Source organism: Struthio camelus, chromosome 5 (assembly GCF_040807025.1).
Source record: "Struthio camelus isolate bStrCam1 chromosome 5, bStrCam1.hap1, whole genome shotgun sequence".
NCBI lineage: Eukaryota > Metazoa > Chordata > Aves > Struthioniformes > Struthionidae > Struthio > Struthio camelus.
This window is the reverse complement of record NC_090946.1, coordinates 65,711,727-65,734,101: the sequence shown is the minus strand read 5'-3', so window position 1 is coordinate 65,734,101 and position 22,375 is coordinate 65,711,727. Positions and strand designations below refer to the sequence as shown.

Sequence of the window (22,375 nt, the reverse complement as noted above, 5' to 3'; positions counted from 1 at the left end):
GGCTCCTCCCCCGCTCCCCGAGCAGCCGGTGGGCTGCGCCGGCCTGCGCGCTGCGCCCGTTGCCCTTGGTGTGGCCGCTGCTCCGGGCCCGGCGGCAGCGGCAAGCGGTAACGGCTGGGGCTGGCGGCGGGAGGGAGCGGGGCGGGTTGCGTGGTGCCGGCGGGAGCCCTCACCTGCAGCGCCTCGGGGCGCTTCCCTGCGCCGGCGGAGCCTCGAAGGCGGCAGGGGCCCTGCCGCGAGCTGCGGCCCGGCCGGCGTCGCGGCTGGCTGCGGAGCGGCCTGCCTCCCGCCGCCCCGCGGCGCCCTTCGCAGCAGCGGCGGCGTCTGTGGCCGTCCTCGGGGCGGTACGGCTGCCGGGCTGTCTCAGATCGTCCCGCAGGACACTCATGCGGAAGGTTTGGGCTGGTGAGGTTGGAACAGGCTTTGCGGAGTTAACAGATATGTTATCTTGCTTCTCTGTCAATGGCCAAGTGACTGCGAGGCTTGTCTTTGTGACTTTTTACTGATATTAGGGCATCCATCTGCAGGATTTGGTACTGTAAATACATGTGTTATGTTTTGCAGGAGAGCAAATTTCTGTCCTTTTAGATTTGTTTTAATGGGTAAATTATTTTGCTGCTGTGGGTAGATTATTTTGTCACTATTTTGCCAATGATGCCTTAAAAGAGTCTACTCATCTCTAGCTTTAGGATAAGATCCTATTTCCCAGCACCACCGAGCTTTTTTGTAAGAATCCTGTGTTTGGACCTGAGAACAGCATGCACCTTGCATGGAGTGTTTAATGGCCCTCATGTGTTTATTATTCCATAGTAGGATCCTAGTACGTGAGAGTAAAGGCGCTAGGTATGTCGCAGTTGTCGTGTGCAGCTCTATCAGTAACTCTTCTGTGTTACACTTCTCTTTCTAGCAGTCATGGTGAATTTCATGCAAGCTGTGCGTGATCACTGGGTTCACATCCTTGTTCCCCTAGGATTTGTGATTGGATGCTATTTGGACAGAATGAACGATGAAAAATTGTCAGCCTTCAGAAACAAGAGCTTGCTGTATAGAAGGTTTGCTTATGATACCTTTTTAAAATATATATGTTCTGTTATTTTGCAAAGTAGATGTGCTTCTCTGTTCTTTTTGAGAGTCTCAAGTACAAAAAAAAGTCAGTAATGCTGTCAAAATATTAAGAGGAAGAAAGCCCTAAAAATTTCAGTCAACTTTCATTAAGAGTTTTGAGTGACTAATGCCTACTGAAAATCTGTGCTTTAGGGCCCATCTTAGTGCTATAAGTCATGAAAGAAAGTGTGCGCGATTCTGTCCATTTGACCTATTAGTTGAGATAATTGACTTAAAATTTTTTTAAATAAATGTTATTCTTGGAAGCAAGATAAACAAATGCAAGAATTAGTAAACGTTAAGACACTTTCATTTATGTCTAAGTAGACTTATGAAAAGGATGACTAGAAAAATAAATAGAAACCTAAATATGTGCATAAATAAGAAACTCATGTTGCTAGGAAAAAAATCTTCAAATAAAATTTAATCATTTACTTAACCACTATACTTCACCATTTACAGTGTAATTAACATGGCATATTAACACAGTCTTTGCTGCATAGAAATTGTTACTGTTCCTTTTTAAATAAAAGTAACATTGTCTGAAATACTACTAATAAAAAAGAATCTCAAAGGGTTGAAGTAAAAACACCACTTGAAACATTCTGTAAACTGTACTTCTGAAGAGACTGTTTAAGATGGATTTTTCTGTATACTGGGCCCGGAGAAAGTGTATGAAAAGGGGAGGACCTCCAAACCACTCTTCTCCTCCCCCCCTCTTCCCTTAAGTCCTTCTGGAAATGTTTTTGAGTCCTCCTATTTAGCTGCATTTGGATACCGTACCAAGTTCACTTAAATGCACAATACTAGAGCTCTGACAAACTTTACCTAACAAAATAATGTTAAATGTGATAATTGCAGGGGGAGGGAGGGGACAAATTTATAAAACATATTTTAATGTAAAGTAACTTATTAAGCTAGGGAAGTAGTCTGTAGGTATGAATTTCCGTATTCTCCGTGTCCTTGATTTTTCTACAGGTGGGAAAATGCAGCCTCTTGCATTTTTTTGTGTATTGAAAATGGAAAGTGATCTTTTTCAGCTTCCAATTAGTTTTCCATTTTAAGTAACTAAATATTGATTTGATATCAAATAATTTGGAAAAAGAAGGTATTTTTGCATTGGTATAAAAGGCTTTAGCTTTCCAAAGCTTGTTAATCATACTAACTGCTGCCAAGTGCTTAGCCATGAAACTGTGCAAACCTTATCTTGGCTCTGTCTAAAACTTCAGCAGAAGCAAATAGTACTTGGGTTTTCCTTTAATTTTAACCTTTTCAGTGGATTATAGTAAAATTATATCTTAAGTTTAAAAGTATGACATCATATATATACATAGCATGTATACATATATAGCATGTAAATACTTGTATAAATTTGCATCATTTACATAATTATCGTCTTTTTTTAAATTAACCCAGCTTCTGTATTTTGAATGTTTAACGTTTAATGTTAGCAACTGCTGTGTCTTTACTGAGGATATGACTATATACCCATGGTATGGGCTTGCTGGCTTACTGCTCGGGGAGAATTGAGATAACTAAATGTGCTACCTCATCTAGATCAGTTCTCTTAAATCTGTATAAGACTGCAGGGTTAACCAAACAGCAGAAAAAGAATCATGCTGCATAATTACTAATTCTAGTCTATCACAGACTGGAAGAAAAGTAGAAATGTTGGTATATATGGTTTGCAAGTGACTTTTTTTTACTCTGGTGTCCCATGGGCTAATAATTCTGAGTGAGAAAGTAAAGTAACACGCCCACTGCTCACGCCACTGTTATTAGCACTTTTCTCACTGCAGTTAGTGGTTAAATTGCACTGGCCTTTCAGTATGTTGCAAAAGCTTCCTCTGGTTTTGTTTGTTTGTTTGTTTTTCCCCAGTAAAGTAATGATGTTTTTCTATTCAAAAGAAATAAGGCCCTGTTATGCAAAAAGTTTGTTATGTTATTAGAGGTTAGGTGTTCGGTGCCCACGTTTGAACTAATTGAAGCGGACTCAAGCAGCTTTGGAAAGAAAAAGAGAACATTTACCCATATTGAAAGATTCTAAACTGACAACACAACACTTTGAAAGAAAGTCAGATTTATTCATTATAATTAATATATATTTCAGTCAAGGTTTCTATAATAATGAAAGCTTACATCAAGGTTTTCTATAATAATTAAAACTTACATTTTTTAGTAATTATCCTACAGAAATGATCCTAATGTTATTCCCCTGCCTTTCTTTTTCCTTTCCACACAGAGAATTGAAACCTGGTGAAGAAACTACATGGAAATAGAAGCTGCTGATGAAATGGGAAATATTTTCACTTGTTCAATCAACATATATAGCAAGTTAAAAGAACAGGATTACAGTTTTTATTCTTGAGTGAACGTATAAGGCTGCAGAAAGGAACACCTACGATTCATCTCTGCTAGTTTATAATTTTCAGTCCTCCTTTTTGAAAGATAATTACATGACTAGTACAAGTCCTGTTCAGAAACATTTATCCCCGGAAGTCATACTCTGAAAGAGGGAGGAAGACTTATGTAATAAAGAAAAACTATGCAAAAAGCATGTATGTCGTTATTAATTTGTATGGTGTAAAATTCATGTAGTTCATAGAGAGACAATGTTTAAAGGAATATTTAATATAGATCCAAAATGTGGTAGAGAACGTATTTATATATTTTTAATTGAAATCTGAACCGTTTTCTCTTTAGATTTCCTCTTTAGACATGTTTCTTTGGAATGTCAGCAGTGGCAATACTGTAGCTTTGTGATAGTGCAAGAGAACAGGAGAATGAAAAGGATTGACAGGCGGTAAGAGACAGCAGTGAAGCCGACTTCTCTGTGTGATTTCTAAATTTCTAAACCAAGCGAAATACGGGAAAAGCTTTCGAGGGCGCAGGGAGGTCGGGGGGCGGATCCCGGCTTCGTGCCGCCGAGGGCGCAGCAGGGCCTCCCGACCGGCAGGGGGCGCCCTCGTGCAGGCAGCGCTCGCACCGCCCCGCTGCCGGCGGCTACCGTGGGGGTGGGGGCTCCGCGCGGCCGGGCTGCGGCGGGTTGCCCGGTAAAGCGAGGTTTGATTGGCTGGGGCGGGTCACGTGAGGCGGAGGGTGCTGGCCGTTGACAGTAAACATGGAGTCTATCTTCCACGAACGGGTGAGTGAGGGGCTGTGGGAGGGGAGGGTTCCGCTCCGCGCGGAGCTTTACCCACCCGGGGCCGGGGTGGGGGGCAGTCGCGGTGTCGCCGGGCCCGGGGGGTGCTCCCTCCGCGGAACTGTACGGGGTGGCGGGCGGGTCTCCGCTCCCGGCCCCGGCTCCGGGGCGGCCCTCGGGGCGCGCTGCGGCCGGGCCCCCTCTGGCGGCAGGGCTGAGGCGGCGGCTCCACTCCCTCTGCCTCGGCGGAGAGCTGGGCCCCCTCGCACCGCGCTGCCGGACCCTGCGGCCCGGCTTGGCTCTGCGAAGTCTTCCGGCTCGGTGGGAAAAGGAAACGTTATACTGGAGATCAAAGAAAGCCAGGGCCGAGCCTCGACGTTTCCTCTCACCCAGTGACTTCCCTTCTCGGGCCTTTGAAAGTAGACCTCCGCTACGGGGAAGTGCAGGCTAATGCTGTTCCTGTTTCTTGAGAGAGAGCTTCTGCGGCTGAGAAGTGAGTGTGAGGGTGTGTAGCCTGGGCAGGCAGGACTGTTTCTGACTCTTCCTGTTATGTTCTCTTTCCTCTTCACTTAGCCTGCCTTGATTTGAGTTGTGTGAAGAGCAGGGAAAGAGAGTGCTGTTAAGGATTTCCTTAATCCATGCTAATGCACTGCTAATTCATGTGCAGTGCTTCTGTATGCTAAATAGTGTTTCCTGATTTGGAGGAGAAATGCTTCCATTAACTCTTGTGGTTTATCTAGGTTCCCAAATGCCAACTGTGTGTGCTACAATGCTGTTGGAGTACTATTGTCTTCCTCATATGCTTTGCCAATGTCATAACATCTTTATTGTGTTAAGATTAATGCTAGTTCTTATACACTGTTCTCAAACAAGCTAGCTGTATAACTGTATAAAGCAAACTTTAATGTTCTGGAATTTGTATAACCTGAGGAGTGTGTTTTCACTGGATTTGGATAGCAGAACTTTGCAAATGCTTGGGGTGTTAAACTGCTGCTGCTCAGGGGATAAGTATTGATTTCAGTCATTACAGCCTGTGTTACAGTGACCTTGAGTTCCAGTCCAGATTTGAAAATAATGAGTTCAAATCAAGTGTACCTTTCTCTTATGTAGCCTAGCCTGTCACCTGAGGAAATAGTAACATAAAGTGTTTTTGAGGAAATTGCTTTGTTGATTTTGAATAATAAAACTCTGGTAGAGTTAAAATGATAGAGCATAATACTGTCAGAGTTACAAGTTAATTGTCATTTGTAGTTGCTACAAGTTCTTATTGAGGAGTGGTTTTGTTTGTTTATCTTAATGTTCTTGGGACGTCTTGCTTGTGAATGGTATGCAACTATGCTTTAGCAAGTTAGTTATCCAGTTATTAATGTTCCTGGCTGTCTGTTTTAAAAATACTTGGCACTCAAATTCATCTTATTTTGTTATAATTACTATTCTAGGGAAAATTTGACTGAACTACTATGTCTTTTTTCTTTTTTTTTTTCTTAAGTGGTATTTTTTTTTCCTGAGTGCACTACAAAATATTGAGCGTTGAATGCCTGTGTGCATCACTTGTACACTTCAGAAGTTTTAATTAAAAAACTGAGGCATGAAAAAAATGACATTTTTAAAGGGATACCTTTAACAAAACAAAGACCTAAGCAATGTGACTTTTTTTTTTCCACGGGAGAATGGCAAATGCCCAAAGTAGGCCTCCTCCAGGCTTAAGGAGCCACTTTCTTAAAATTCGACCCCTTCTCTTACATGATACAAGTGGTTGAAAACACCAAAAGCAGGGCAACAGTTTTATATCGAGATAGATCTCAACAAGGAGATTTAAGATTATGGAAAAAGCATTGTGTTCTCCACACACAAAAAAACAAACTTAACTTTTCTTACAAACTGTAAGATCAGTTTTGTCTTCTGCATTTACCCTTAATACGTACAAATCATGCATATGAAAAATTAATGTATGTTGTCTTAAGATAAAACTTTTTCTGTACAAATATAGAAATGCCCTTTCAGTGAAACTGGATTTAAACACTGTCATACAACTTGTTTTCAAAGACTATAATCTCTCTTTGTTCCTAAATCGGTTTCAAGTAGTTTTGGTGGAGAAACTTGCAATTCTTAAGCAGGTTGCTCTGCTTTAGTTTTATCATATGACCAACAGCAGGGATGTGGTCTTGGAGGATGCGGTCTTTCTTGCAGTGGGAGAACACAAGCTGCGGGATGGTGGAGAAGGTTTCTGAATTCTGTTAGACCCCAGCTGTACACCCAGTCCAGCCTTAACTCATTGCTTAGTTGAGTGATAAAGCCCTGGGAAGATTTTGTAATCTGGGGTAAAGGAAATTTTTGAGATTCCTGCTTTAAGGGATGAACCATGGCAGATCTGTGCATATAGCTTGAATGAGGCTGTCATAGAAGTTTGAAGAATATTCCTACAAGGCATGCCCTTGGTACTTGGGATTTTGGGGGTTTTGTTTTGTTTTTTGTTTGGTTGCGGTTTCTGTTTTTATTCTTCAAAGTGCACGTACTTTAAGGTAAACAAAAATAGGAAGGATTAATTAAAATAGCAAAGATGAAACCTAGATTTCAAAACTGATGTGAATCTTATTTTGCACTTGCAGTTTAGTTATTTCTTTAAAAATAACGGTTATTGGCTACTAAAGTTTTCCTTTTTTAAGCAAGGTAGCATTTTTATCTGCACTAATTATGAGAATGAAAGAGCGTGACGTACATTCAGGTTTTTTTTTTACTTATCCTACAAAATAATAACTGTCACTTCTAATTTATTCATTTTTAATTTAGATTGATAGTCTAAAAGTGATATATTACATTTGTGTTATCTCCAGGGCGCTGGATACATAACAAAGTATGTAAAATGCCTTGTCTTTAAATAGTTTACCAACCAGAAATATTTTCATTGTTCAATGAGCTGAACTGATTTTTTTTTTTTCCTCCTCATCTTCCCCTTCAAGATTTTAGAACCATTAGCTTTTAGCTTCTTTTACATAGTTCCTATTCTTAAACTTGATGTGGAAAACAAGCTTTACTGCTCTTCCAGCCTCTAATCAATTTCTCGGCAGTAAATGAACTGGTTATAACCTGAACTGGGTGAGTAATCTGAAATAAAGAAATTTATAAGTGTATATCTACAGAATTCATAATCTTAATGGCTTGCTTCTCTTTAGCCACATATGGAGAGCAGATTGCTGATAGTTACACCTGGCACAGAAGAAAAGTTTAATGCAACAAGAGTATGTGTTGTCCAGTTTGCCACTGGGAATTACAGATCAAAAAATGTTTCATTTTCATGCTGCGGTGGTTTTGAAGAGGATGGAATCTGTTGTTCTGCTGGTCCTGAAGTTCTCATGTGATTTAGTCAAGCTGTAGGCAATTTTTACGTCGCTTTCTAAAACAGAGTTTTTACTTGGAATTTATTTCCCTTGGGGAAATATAGTAGTATGTGGGAGGGGGAGAATTTATGAAGTTGCTGGCTTTTTTGTGTGTATTCTAAAGCTTTCAGGGTAATACATCTGAAGAAAATATTGTATTGGGGGGAAGAGGGGCGTTTGCCATAATGATTTAAACATTTTACAGAGCAAAACATTAAAATGGAATTTGTGTACTTTTGTTTTGTTTTCCAATGTTAGCAAGAAGGCTCATTGTGTGCTCAGCACTGTCTGAATAATTTGCTGCAAGGGGAGTATTTTAGTCCTGTTGAGTTATCCTCTATTGCACAGCAGCTGGATGAGGAAGAAAGAATGAGAATGGCAGAGGGAGGAGTGTCTAGTGAAGAATACAGAACATTTTTACAGGTAAAATTTTTTAAATTTCAGGTTGCTTGATATTTGTTTCCCTGGAACATAGTACTGTATAGCACATACCTGCTATTTTTGCACAGTTACAGAGGGCTTATTTCCCAGGACTAACAGTTCTTAAATTTATAGCCTTTTTTTGTTCAGTCATCTCAGATTTGGCATTTTCAAAGTTTGCTACTAAAGCTTTACAGTAATTCTATAAAAGACATATTATCTCCATCTTACAGGTAGGGAGGTCAGGCATGGCGAGAAGGATGAGAGATTTGCCTCTTGTCACAGAGTAAGCCAGTGGCAGAGATGGGAACAGAAGTTCTGATGCCTGTCTCTCCTCTAAGCACTGAGCATTTCTAATTTAAAGGTTTGAGTTTTTTATTAATAAGCATATTTGGGCATTGTAATCAGCCTTACAGAATAGGATTTAGTTGTTGCTTTAAGTGTGTGCAATTTTCTTGATTCTTAAAAGGTCAGCAAAAATCAACTTTATGCTTACATCTTTGTTCCCCCCCCCGTCCCCTTTTCTCTTTCCTAATCTCACGTTGAGCAGCAGCCTTCTGTAAATATGGATGACAGTGGATTCTTCTCAATTCAAGTAAGCATGGCTATATACTGTGACAATTTTCTTTATATTGGTATATGTTCTCTTTAATGTAATTTAAATGCCACGGTCCCTTTCTGCTGGTTTCTAGTTTATAGGATTAATGGTGGGGAAGTGATGGTTTTTAAAATTTTCAGAGTGCTTACCAATAAGAGCAGTGACTTGCAATTCTTTGTTTTATGGGCCCTTAAAGACTTGGAAAGAAATATGGGCCCCTGAATTAGGGCTGGCAATAAACTTGCTTTCTTGGTTGCTTCTTTTAATTGTTTCAGAGGTAGACCTTGGCTCCCATAAACTGCAGGTGAGAAAACACCACTGAGATTTGCTCAGATTTCCCTCCCTCCCTTTCTCTCTCTCTCTCTCTCTCTCTCACATAATGAAAGCATGATAATAAAAATACCTACACCAGAAACGTATTGAATGTCAAGTTGCAGCTTGTATCTAAACTTTGTGTCCAGACTGGCTATCTCTTGTTTTCAGGGGTGGTCGTTAATGTTCTAAAACCCCACAAGGACCTCTCTTTCATCTTGTCTGTGATAGGACAGAGTTCTTCTCTGCCCCCCATTTTCTCTCAGTGAAAAAACATTACCAGTTTTTGGCGTTTCTGGTATTCTCAATTGTGCTGCTTCAATACTGAAGCTAAAAAAAAATCACTTCCTATCATTCTACTTTTTTGCCCCGTCTTTGCTTTGCTCACTTGCTGTGCAGCTAGCTGGCTGAAAGGAAGATGCATTGTTGATTTAAAATTTCTTACAATATTACAGATAATTTTAAAGAGTTATTGTCAAAGAGTTTTAGTTACCATTTTATCTTTGAATTTACTGATTACTTTTTAAAATGAGATTGAAATTTCCTAAAATGGTAGGAAAATCTCTATTTTAAGAGAGTCAGATTTGGGCAAAGCATATAAACTGTAATAATGTCCAGGATTTTGTTATGCTGCAGTTTGCAGCATAACAGAAACCAAGTTCAACTTCAGTTTGATCAGAAAGCCTTGATGGACATCTTTTTAAAGTGGACTACAATATTCAATCTAAAACACATTAGCAGTAAACCAGTATTAATGAACCTGACTCTGACAATGTGCCATCCCAGTGATGCAAGATTTCTAATAGGTGCACTGGGAAGGGATGACACTGTTTTGAGGAGGTGAATGGGAGAGCGTGACGGTACACTGAGGGCAAAGAGATGAAGATGTATGAAGTGTCTGTGAGAGATGAAATTATAATTTCATCTGGGAGGCTGAGGTTTTTTAATGCCTCTCAGTTAAATACTTTTGTAACTTCCCCTCAGAAGTGATACGCATGTTACGTTGAATGTAGATTCATGGCAGTTGAATAATGTTTCAAGTAATGTGATTCTGAGGTTTCCTTTTTCACAGTGGTGCTTTGAAATCACTGTTTTATGAAAACAATATTTTTTTTATAGTGGCAAAAATGATTGCGTTTAAACTGGTTTGACTCACAAAAAGTGCTATTTTTTTGACAGGTTATAAGCAATGCCTTGAAAGTTTGGGGTTTAGAACTAGTCCTCTTCAACAGCCCAGAGTATCAGAGCCTTGGGATCGACCCTATGTAAGACTTTTTTAGCGCTCTGCTTTCATTTTACAGAAAAATAATGCTAAAAAAGTATTCTGTTTCTTTAAAATGGCTATTTCAAGCCCTGCTACACTGTGATGTTTCGTTTTTATCCCCTCTGCCTTTAATTTTTTTTATCTTTTGGGGGTGTACACAAGCATCTGTCCTCTGTGCCTTCATGACATCTCAGTATCTGTGGCATCACAGGCATACTGAGATTTCAGTAATGTCAACATTACAAAAAAAGACTACTTCCTAAGTTATAGAAGCAGTAAGAATACTCTGTACCATCAACAGTTGTCTTAATTTTAGTATTTATGTTTAAATTAGTGGTAGCAAAGAATTTAAACTTTATGCACACCAATATTAGAGTATTTAATTTTATCTATACCTTTTGTTTTTCTTTTTACAGAAATGAAAAATCATTTATTTGTAATTATAAGGAACACTGGTTTACAGTTCGAAAGTTAGGAAAACAGGTGACATTGTCTTTTTTTATTTAAAAATTGACTTCAGAGTGGGGGTGGAAAAAATGGTTGCAGTGAGACCACGTGTTGGCCTTTTGCAGGCTTTTGCTGAAATTTGCTTTATTAGTATCCCATTAAAAAACAAAAAAAAAAACCTTTCGTTATCACAAAGATACCAGGCAGACTTTCATGAGTGTTAGCCTGGGGAAAGATCTTATGATCAACTCACCAGTGAACTGGTGTCATATAGGAAACTGCAGCTTAGGCAGAGTCTGTGTCACATCTAAGTTTTCTTTTCCACGTGAAACACAGTGGAAAAATTATACATGTGAGAGGAAGAAAACCTTAGACGTGGCTTGGGATCCCAGTGGAATGCAAGTTTATTTTAATGCACTGAATTACTGACCCTGTAAAAAATAAGTTGCCAATAGTGTTTTGCTCTTTCAAGTGGCCAGTAGGTACAAGGAAAAGTTCCTTAATACATTAGAACTTTTAATATGTGCAATTGCCAATGTTTAAGAATATTCATAGGGATAAGGTTGGGGGGAAAGTAGAAGCACAGCTTTCCACTACTTTAGAAAACTTTCTGAGGTAGTTGCACTACAAATAGGAAATAGAGTTATTAAAGGTAAGGGGTGGCCGTACAGATGTATGGTGCGAGTATCATTACTCAGCAGTCGCACCCATGTGTCTTTTAACACCCAATGCCATGGTTTTTTTGGTGGCCAATTGTTGTTCTGGATGAGTTTTCGTACAACATAAGTGAGGTTTTTCTTTATTAAGTTATAGAATTTAAAAGTTGATTAATATTTTCTATAACAGTGGACAGGAGTTGGTGTGGCTATTCAGTCCACTTTACAAGTGGTCACCTATGTTGTCATCCAGATTAAAAAATACAATTGTGAATAAACAAACTATGTCTTCTCAATGCTAATAGGGCACTGCAGTATTCTCATGTTTTTGTTTTTAAAAGCTGGATGGAACACTAAAGTCTTCTAGGAAACCTTCTTAGAAAATTAAAATTGAAGCAGAAACTGCTTTGGCAGGTTTGGAGAATTCGTGCTTGAAACAATTATTCAGGCTAACAAAAGGGTAAAAAATATGGTATGCTGCAGTTAGCTTTAATTGGAACTGATAGCTGGGAAGGTTATTGAAACTAAACCGGAAGAGCCAGTAGTATTCTACGTGTGGCTGTTATTATTTTTACAAGCAAAACAGCTTAAAAGTATGGGGAGCATTCCTTACATGTACAACCATGTAGACTGGGACTTTGTGAGGTGTCATTCTAGGCTAAGACCTTAAATTGGAGTTGGAGTGTCTTTTTCTTGCAAAAATGGTTCATAGCCACAAAACAATATGAGGTATCTGTCATCTAGAGAGGAATGAGAAAAGATAGAGGCGAAAGAGATTGACTTAGTGATTTGACGCAATTCTCTTCTGTTACGATTAAAGCAAAATAAGTTTCCCAGATCTTCCTCCTCCTCATTCCCTTTTAAATGTTTACCTGTAATCTGTCCATCATACTTGCATACATAACCTTTTGTGTTCTTAACTTTTCCTAGTGATAAAGGGCTTTTATGAGTGAGAATATAAGTGAGTGAATGACAGAATGGTAGATAGTCACTTCACCTATATTCTAGGTAAATTACAGTATGGGCCTGACTGCAAGTGTATTTTGAATGCAACTGAATTCTCTTTCTACCATCTGAGATGGTACGTTCGGGTTAAAATTTAATAATTTTGAGTGGGTATAGTATATTTTAAAAGTTTCTCAAATTTAGTGAGATGTGTATGGAGTTTTAAAGGTAGAATTTTTTTTTTTTGTCCATATAGAATAAAATATTTTACTGTAGTAGAAGTATTATAAATAATTAATTACCTTGCTCAGGGGACTAGGAGTGATCATGTACGTTTACCTCAAGTCTCCCTTATTGTAATATTATGCTGTGTTACCAACAGATTAAATTTGAGTTCGATTTTCTTGGTTGGTTAATTTTTAAATTAAAAAAATGCTCTCAGAATTAAAACGATATTATTTTCAGCATCATCAGCTATTAAAGGCAGTGTGTTTAGAATGCCTTTAACAGAAAGTATTGAACTTTTCTTCACTTTCCTGTTTCTATTAATATAATAGGATATAGTGTGAACTTATGAAGGATTTTTCCTCCTGAATATCATTTCCTGAGCAAATTTAAAGCTAGGTTTAAGCAGTATTTTTAAATTATGACTGAAACTATTCTTTCACTATTATATTTAGTGGGGTTTTTTTTTCCTTTTTTTAACTGTCATTTGCCTGGTACGAGTGTTTAAGAACGGGGAAAAAGCATGCAGAAATTTTCTCACTTCACACCTCTTGTTAGCTAAAGAGTATTTGAAGGTTACCCTTCAAGCAGCATAGGTACCGTACTTCAAAAGACTTAATTTGATAATTCGTTCTATTAGATTGAGTCAGATATTCCATCTTAGAAAATGACCACATTGTACACAAATGGATTACCAGGTAATCTTCATACTAATTTGTTCTCTCAAACCTTTTTTTTTTTTTTTTCTTAATTACAGTGGTTTAACTTGAACTCTCTCTTGATGGGTCCAGAACTAATATCAGATACATATCTTGCACTTTTCTTGGCTCAATTACAACAGGAAGGTAATAGTAACTTGCAGATATTTAATATCATTAACAAAAAGTAGGTAATAATCATTATTTATTAGAACTTTTTGTATTCAGTTAATTACCCTTAGCTCTGTGACTGAAGTAGTGAAATAATCCAAGTCCTTATAATGAAAGGTAGAGCCTCATATTGTAATAAATTATGCATCATTGTTTTCCATATAGTATGCATCTTAGAATATTTATACATGCACCTTATGCTTGTAGACTTATGATTTATTCTTCTCAGGTTATTCCATATTTGTAGTAAAAGGTGACTTGCCAGACTGTGAGGCTGATCAGCTATTGCAGATGATTCGGGTACAGCAGATACAGCGACCAAAATTAATTGGAGAAGAGACAGCACAGTCAAGAGATCAGAGGTAAAGGAAATAGAGATTTCATTTTAATAATGTTCAACGTGATTAGTTTCCAAGACTAGTACCTACATGGAGACAAAACCTTTAAGAACCCTTGTGAAGTAGTTTTAAATGTCTTCAGTGCATTATGTTTACTACTATAGCACACAATAAAACCAAGTTAGAGTATAAAGGGTGTATTTTTAAGAGGACCAAAGTTGCTGTAATAAGAATTCAGTGTTTTCCTGTGCATATGTATTATTGTATAATGCAGCCTTTTTTTCCTTTTATAATAGAGTGCATCAATCTTACCAAACTATGGATAGTCTTAACTGATCTATGGTTACTATTGGCTTGTGCATTCCATTGTGATAATCCCAAAACTGAATTCCATGTCATACAAATCATATGTTACAGTGAAATTATGCCAAAAAGGAGTAAATGTTGTGGCCATGCTGTATTGCGATGCGTGCTACTAATAATGCATCCTTAGCAGCACAATGAACTATTGTTGCAATAATTTTATCACATTTTCATAGTGAATAAATTGCATACTGATTTAAAAAAAAGGCTTAGGCTTTTCATTTTTGGAGCCTTCATTACTATTCCTTCCACTTGGTAAATATAAAATGTAGTGTTGTAAATTGATGCTGCAAGAACAACAAGCTACTTGGTTGTAATATAAAAAGCATGCATAGTTAGTTTACAGAGTGAAGTCATCAAAGCTTCCTAAGGAAAAGACCATCTCTGCTGTTTTCTGCTGCCATAACTGAATAGCATATGTTCCAATAACAAAGTATCATTGCTTTTTATAGCAGTATTGCTCTTGTAGCATTTCCTATAGAATGGACTCTTGTAAACTTATATGCATTGGTTGCGGTTGCAGTATGTTTGTTTTTGCAACTGAAAGAGCTAAACTTGCAGTCTCTGTGCTTTTGTTCTTCAGGTAGAAGTGAAAAATACTTGATTACATGACAGAAATCATCATAATAGAAATGCTTTTTTCTGAAGTTTAAAAAAAAAATACTTCTGTTAAATCTCACAATAAAAGTTAATATTATCTCTGACTGAATGATTTAAATGTATTAACTTGACAGGCTGCCCAAAAGTAATGTGGACCAAGCAATAGAAGTTAACCATCCTTTTGATGGAACAGGCATGTTAGATGAAGATGAGGAGAATTTTCAAAGAGCCCTGGCCCTAAGTAGACAGGAAATTGATATGGAAGATGAAGAAGCTGATCTTCGTAGAGCCATTCAACTCAGTATGCAAGGTGCAGTGGTTATTTTAGTATCTCTTATAATATTCTTACCAATTATGCTATAGTGGCTACTGAAATCTGTTTCAGTCAGCCGCCTTCTCTGCATGCTTCAAGCTCCCTGAAAAGACTGGCTTTGAGGCATGGGATAATAATGCAATCTTTCCTGTAGCTGTCTCTTTCTGGCTCTTTGAAAAGTTGCTGCTTTTCATGCTAGCATTGTTCATTGAGAAGCAAAAATGAATTGTCAAATGGTGGCAGGAGGGAAGGGAAACAGTCCTAAGGTGAGGAGGAGAAGTAGCGGCAGTGAAGTTAGCATAGGTGCTTATTTTACCAAAAGTCTCTTTCCTCCTCTCAAGTTTGAAGAGATGGTTTTAAACTATACTTTGTTTCCAAACTTAATTTCACTGTAATTAGTGGAATAAAGTGGTGTGTTCTGCTTTTAGGAAGTCGTCGAAGTGAGTTCTTGGACTCAGTACCACAGAATTTTCCACAGTCACCTCATACCAGTCAGTCAGATTCCCTTTCATCAGAAGAACTGCGAAGGAGAAGACAAGCGTATTTTGAAAAGTAAAGTAGTTGATGGGAAACTAAAATTACATGTGGAAGTAAATGACTTATGATTATTTAGTGCTTTTGAGGAGGGGGCGGGTTTCTGCCTGAGGTCCAACTTAACCTTTATCTTTTAGCAAGATTTTTTTTTTTTTTAATAGTACCTGATTTTTCACTATTCCTAGATAGTTGCTATGAGGTAATGACTGGAAAGAAAATTGTAAATAAGAGGGGTCTTGTTAGTAATGCAACACTTGCCATCTTGTGAATGGGGGGGGGAAAAAGGCATGGTATAAAAGTATTTTTACGTGAAGTTTTGTAAATAATTTTGATAATTATTTTCCTGGAGGAAAATATTCTTACTGTAAGACCCTGCTTCTGGTAAAGAGGCATCTAATGTGCATCACATGGAAGATGTCTAGATGATATTTTATTTTTCTGTTCTGTAGTACATTCTTAATATATAATTGGTGTATAGTTGTAGCTTTTACTTATGTCCATCTCCTAGAGATGGAGCAAAGTAAGACTAGGGAGATATGATAGGGGTTGGAGGAATTAGACTTTCCATGAGAGGGTAAGAATGCTGAAACCTGAATTCTGGGGAAATAAGAAGGCAATTAGTAACGTAACGTTGGGAGAATAGATGCCTGGAGACTAGCAGGGGGAAACAACTGAAAGGATTTAGGTGCAGGGGTGTTACTGTACCAAACAATAGAGTATATTTCTCACTCTTGGCCTTCCTTACAATGAAATAGACTTGTAGTAAGGTGGAAATACTGTCAGAGCAGAATCTGAAAAGAGAGAATAAAGACATTATCAGTGTAAACCTGTGCCTAGGTTGCTCCTATAGGGTGCTGTTGATTCTAAAAACAGTAGAAGCATTCCTCATGTTCAAGTTCATTCTTCAAGTACCTTGGCATAATTGATGGGATTTTTTTATTTTTTTTTCCCAGAGATAAGAAACGGGTTAGGTCAAAACGGTACAAGCAGTGACAAGATTTTTGTAATTTTCAATTGTATTATAGAAAAAGGAATTTAGTCTATAATACAGCATATAAGTTTACAATATTACTGCAAAATGCCTGAACCTCAAAAAATTTTTTTTACAGTTTTAGAAGCCACCATTATAAAATTAGGTGATGGCTTCCTTATAAAATCAGAAGAATCTTACTTCCATGTCAGATTTGTATGGGTTTTTTAAGTTGTTTTTCATTGCTTTTTATGTTTGTTTTTTACAAAGTATAAAGGTATAACTGTACTTGATATTCCAAACATTAAAATTAACATCAATATGAGACTTATTTCATTCTTTTATAAACTTGTAACACTTTCAGGCAGCAGCAACCACTACGGCAACAAGATCAGACCCAAAACCTACATGATAAACCAACTAGAAGTTTGAGCACCCTGGAAGCTGACCCAGGTATTGTTTTTTGAATTTATTTCCACCCTGATACAGCTCTAGCATTTTTTTCCACTATTGTATTGTGTCCTACTCCCTAATTTTCCTTGTCTGCCTACTTCGTCCCTGCAACAGCCATTCAGGCTGTGCATCACAGCTGTTACCCTTTTGAGCAGTGAAGGAGAAGATCACTTTCTCAGAAAGCCTTTTCTGGTTTGAATGTAAATATCCCATTTCACAATGTACAGCACCACCACTAGTCTACTTGAGTTCTGGCTTTGCTTTTTGTTGTTTCATTTGCATTGAGCATAGTATAGCAAATTGTAATCTGTAATAGGATTTGTGCCAAACATTTGTTTTCTAAGTGACTTTTAAAATTTTATGAAAATTTTACAAAAATGTAATAAGCTTGGAGCAATATCTGACAAAATCATTAAAACCATTTTTCAATAGAAAACAAGTATGTAAGCCTTATTAACTACCGGTGATCCAAAATTAATGTCTGTTACTTATTGTAGACTGACCATTGTGCATGGAAAGCTAAGTGCAAAATGTTTAATGATAGAAAACAATTTGGGGGAATGAGGGTAGAACTTGGGGTGTAGATAAAAGGAACAAAGAAGGCATTTAACTGTGAGGGTAGAACTTGGGGTGTAGATAAAAGGAACAAAGAAGTCATTTAGCTACAGTTGAGCACTATCTCTGTGTATTTATCATGTGTTGTATGCATTTATTTTCTTTAGGAGGTGATATGAGTGAAGAAGACATGCTTCAAGCAGCCATGAATATGTCTCTGGAAACTGTTAGAAACCACTTGAATACAGAAGAGAAGAAATGACATCACAACTTTTTTCCTCTGTTGTCAAAACACTAAATCTCCATTATAATTTTACTGTGTGGATGTTGCACAAGCAGGGTTCATTTCAGAGCTGTGGAAGCAGGAATGGAAGGGGGGCAGGAAGTCAGAGGTTTAGAGGGAATTTGCAAATACCAAAAAGATCTCGCTGTTCTATAAAATTATAGCACTCATTCAGAACATCTGTTCACAAAAGTAGTTGTGTTAAAATCATTCAAACTATTCACATGAACAAAGTTAGATGTATAAAAAGTTAGAGTTGTAACTTGCATTTAAAAAGCAAGTTTAAATAGTTTTGAAGAATTCTACACAAAATATGTAAATGGGGGAACTGCATCAACTGATTTTCTTCACTTATGCAAAAATACATACCAATAGTATATATATTGTGCTTAATTGCTCCTTTAAAAAAAAAAAAAAACTTGGGAAAAAGAATTCTGTTTATCTTAGGTAACTTTATTTTGTGATTTATTTTATTATTTTTGATCCTGCTATCCAGTTGTGAAACCTATTCTGCAGGAGAAACCTGAATTTAGTGCTTGGTAATTCAGAGAAAACCTCCAGGGTGTTAATTATAATGTTACTCCTAAATCTTGTAATGATTTCTGACTTCCTAACGCTTTTTATTTTTACTTTCAGTTCCAGCTATAAAGCCTTTTTAGATCCATCTTTTAAAGTAGAATTCTTGCTTTCCCGTTTTGTCTTTGGGCAAGTAATTTTTGTTTTTTTAAATGTCCTATTTAGCTATGCCATTGTCTCTACTAGCGTAGTATGTAATCAGATGGGTTAACAGTTTTGTTTTTGTTTTTCTTTCTTCCCCCTACCTCCTCTGGAGTCTTCTCCCCACCCCCCTTTTTAATCTCAGCCCTTCATTCTGGCCTCTCAGTATGATAAAGCTGTAACTGAGTCTAGGAGAAAAGTGGAAGATGTAGGCGCCATAAAATCAGTGCCCCACACCTAAGGTGCATTCCTGCAGTCTGAAATGATCCCTGTGCAATAGCTCTTTTGAGACTGAATATTTATGTCTGTGTGGATGTTCCTTCTGAAATGCTTTTTATGAGTGTCTGTCAGAATGTTGCAGCTTTTTCAGGAATGGCATCTATTCATGCACCTTACAGTTTTTTTATCATGCTATTTCTGATCCTGAAGAAAATCAGGGAGTGAAGTATGGGAGCTAGCTTATTCCATTGGTTGTGAGACATTTATTTTAATATCCAGGGTGAATGTGTAAGAGGTTGACCAAACTTTACTTTCAGTTTTAGTGCAGCAGTTCAGATGCGTTTCATTTTCCTAAGTGGTGCTTGAAATAAAATTCTGTTTACATGTAAGTTATATGGGAATATGTTGTAGATCCAGTGTGCAAGCTGTACTGCACTTAATGCATTAACAGTTAGCACAGACATTCTAAGAATAGTCTTTTGAAAATAAACCTGAATTTCTTTACCAAAATATCCTAAAATTATTCATTGCACAGTAGTAACATTTAATTAAAATTAGTTTGAGCTGAACAGTAGTTAGATGGAAACATACATTCAGCATCGAGTTGTACTGTACATGAAAGGGCTTTTACCTCTCATAAAGATTTGTTTACAGCAATGATTTCTTGATAACTTAGAATATTATTTTAATAAACGGGCTAAATTCTGTTTTCCTTACCAGTGTGCTGCATTTCCACTGCTGTCAGCAGAACCACATGTATACGTAAGGCAATACAGATTTTTGCCATGGGACAGCACTACTTTTTAAAAATTGATTTTAAATTCTGTTGCTCATTTTTTTTAATGATCTGTTATGCACATAATTAACCTCCTGTAACATATCGTCTCAAAATAATGTATCAAAATAATAAAGCTGAACCACGGCTTAAAAAAAAAAATTAGGTGTATGCATATGCCATTTTGAAATGCTCCCTTTCTCAGGATGTAGATTTCTGCTTTCAGTTTGAAACTTACATGAAACTGAAAATGGAGGAAGAACCTGTAAAGCACTGAATTATCTCTTTGCTTGTCTGGAAGTTATTCACAGCTTTAATTTCCCTTCCTTTGTTGTGCCATAAACTGTTTTTTGTGGGTTTTTTTTTAGTTTTTTAATAAGATTCTCCTTTCTATAAAATAGCTATAGGCTGGCAAAGCTTTTTAAAACTTATTTGATATCAGTACTTGGAACTCGGTACCTTATCCTCTGTTACAAGACTATCATCAAAATTTATTATTTCTATAGCTATGATAGTGTAGCATTCCTGTATTTAAAAAAAGAAAAAAAGAAAAAACCTAAGCCCATTGAACTGCATTAAGTATAACCCAGTGACAATTACATGTTCTTATAATCACTAAAGCATGGAAGCTTGCATTTGAATTGTCATGTCATTTTTCAAATTACTTCATCACCAAGTGTTTTAATGTGTAAGGAATATAAAATAACAGAGTGCCTGAATCACAACCATGTGAATCAATTACAGGGCTAACCGTATTTCTTTCTGTGCAGAAACTGTCATTCTGCAAATATCAATTTGACATTCGGAGGAATGTCAAGTTCACTCAAGTAGGTGTAACTGCTTAGTCAGTCAGTTCAGAGGTAATGTTTTAAGCTATGTATGTTAATTGCACCAAAGGAAAAGACTAATATCTGTTGATAGTACACATTTTATAACCCAGATCTAAATCTTAAGATGTGTGGACCTGCCAAGAAGCTGTCAATAAAAAGCTGATCTCATTTTCTTGGTGTACGTTCTTTTAGTGATAAGCCCTTTTCAATGTGGCTGAACTACAAAACATGAGGCATCTACTAATTTAGAGCCTACTCCTAGTGTTAACCATTCAGTGAAGCTGAAGGTTTTTCTCCCTTGTTGTAGCTTTAGGCCAAAGTCTATTTTAAATGAGCATATAAATTGCTTTTTTTTTTTTTTTTTTTAAATTGTAGCATGATATCTGAAGGAAATTCAGGCCTTATTCATCCAACAAATTTTACTTTTTTTGCTCACAGCGAATGGTCCGTGTGGCATCCCTTATGGTTTTTCTGCCTACAGAAATCGAAGCAGTAGGGGTAATGAGTGACAACCATGTCAGGTATCTTACAAAATTAAAGTTCTGTAAGTATAACTCTGTAAACTGCTTTTGTAATGAGGGCAGGAGGAGAAAAAAGCGTTAACAGTACAGACAGGCTGCAGTCATGGTTGAATGCAATTACTGTTAGGTGCTGCTGATACTTGTATGAATTATTTAAATGATTTTCAAACCCAGAAAAAATGTTCTTTATGATACTGACTTGCTCTCCTACACTTGAGCTCCTTCTGCCATCCAAACATCTTTAACAAAACAGAAGCGGGGGTTGCATACATATTTTGGTTAAAATGTACTTTTCCATACTATTGCTATTTTGCAGACTTCACGCTGCAAGGAGTGTATAAACATCTGTGATAACGCCACTTAGTACAAAGCAGATGTGCTTTAGTACTGAACTGATGCATCTGTTACCTATAAAATGGTAGGCACTGGAGATACGAGCCATGTTTACAGTGTCTTCTGCATGTTTAGTAAACAGAATTCTATATCAGACACTGTCATTTTCCAGCTGCTCTGTTTTATTACAAAACTGGCAATTATGTTTTTAAAATTGAACAAGAAAGGGTTACAGTCATTCCAGAAGGTCTGAGATTTTCTGGAATTTAGTTATTGTTTCAAACCCCATGGTGAAAACATGTAAATGGTGGTGTATTATTGTACAATTCATGTTACTAGCATGTACTTTAAGGTGTATTTTAGAGCACTTAACCCCCCCCCCCCAAAAAAAAAAAAAAGGAGAAGAAAAACTGAAATGAAGACTTTTTTTTAAGTGTTCAAATGTAAAATTAGCTATCATTCATTCAATAAACCACCACTATCTTTTGGTGTCCACACTATTTTTTGGTGTCAAGGAAAGCAAATAGTCCTTACTGCACTTAGATTTCCTCCCAGCGCAGCCACTGTGTAAATTCAGGAGAGGAAACTTATAAAAGGGTTTGAAAGAAAGTAGTATAATATTTGAATGCTACGGTGCAAGAAAGGAGGAAACCCTTGAAAATGTCTTTAAAGCATACAAGCTTTGATGAAACTTTACCTTTTGCTATGTGAAACTCCATGTGTACAAAGCAATATGGATTTAGGATTTCCTAATGGAAATTTTTTTTCCCTCTTTTACCTAATATTGTGTTTTAGAGATCATTTTTGATTACAGATAGATTACATATATGTATTAGATATCTAATTTTTTTCCTATCTTGAAATGCTACTTTAAGTATCATGTTGTTGGCACTAAATTCTGGTAAAATTTTTGTTTTGTGTGCTTTAAAGCATATAACACTGAAAAGATGCATACAATAAGGAAAGTTGCAAAGCTTTTCCATTGTTTTGAATGGATGGCAGCAGTGCTGTTTGATATTTTGAAAAGGCTGTCCAAATAGGCATGAATGAACAATATATATGATTATATTTGATACACTTTTTTAAAAAATAAATATGATTGTAGCTTGTAATGTTTTTCCCTTAACCTGAATATTTGCATATGGGCTTTCCCTTATATGTGGGTCAAGCACAGAGCCATCAATCATTAAAATCTCATCCTTGACATCCGTG

General features: G+C 37.1%; 1 protein-coding gene and 1 non-coding gene across 9 annotated transcripts; both read left to right on the top strand.

Annotated features, from left to right (window-relative positions):
- The first annotated feature begins 4 nt into the window (after positions 1-4).
- LOC104153775 (uncharacterized) lies at positions 5-3,404 on the top strand. The gene is made up of 3 exons (XR_011141619.1): positions 5-107; positions 971-1,052; positions 3,347-3,404. It is a non-coding gene; the product is annotated as an uncharacterized protein (transcript).
- A 689-nt stretch (positions 3,405-4,093) lies between these two features.
- ATXN3 (ataxin 3) lies at positions 4,094-21,573 on the top strand. Of its 8 annotated transcripts, XM_068946855.1 has the most exons (13): positions 4,219-4,249; positions 4,640-4,739; positions 7,207-7,342; positions 7,882-8,046; positions 8,594-8,638; positions 10,133-10,218; positions 10,634-10,700; positions 13,248-13,335; positions 13,589-13,721; positions 14,795-14,970; positions 15,402-15,525; positions 16,842-16,930; positions 17,653-19,539. In XM_068946855.1, the coding sequence occupies exons 4-13, from the start codon at positions 7,993-7,995 to the stop codon at positions 17,745-17,747; spliced, it is 957 nt and encodes a 318-aa protein (XP_068802956.1). In that variant the 5' UTR covers positions 4,219-4,249; positions 4,640-4,739; positions 7,207-7,342; positions 7,882-7,992; the 3' UTR covers positions 17,748-19,539. The 8 variants fall into 8 exon arrangements, with proteins under 8 accessions (XP_068802954.1, XP_068802960.1, XP_068802959.1 ...); XM_068946854.1 differs by lacking the exon at positions 7,207-7,342 and having other exon boundaries at positions 4,199-4,249; XM_068946856.1 differs by lacking the exon at positions 4,640-4,739 and having other exon boundaries at positions 4,214-4,249.
- Positions 21,574-22,375: the final 802 nt, after the last annotated feature.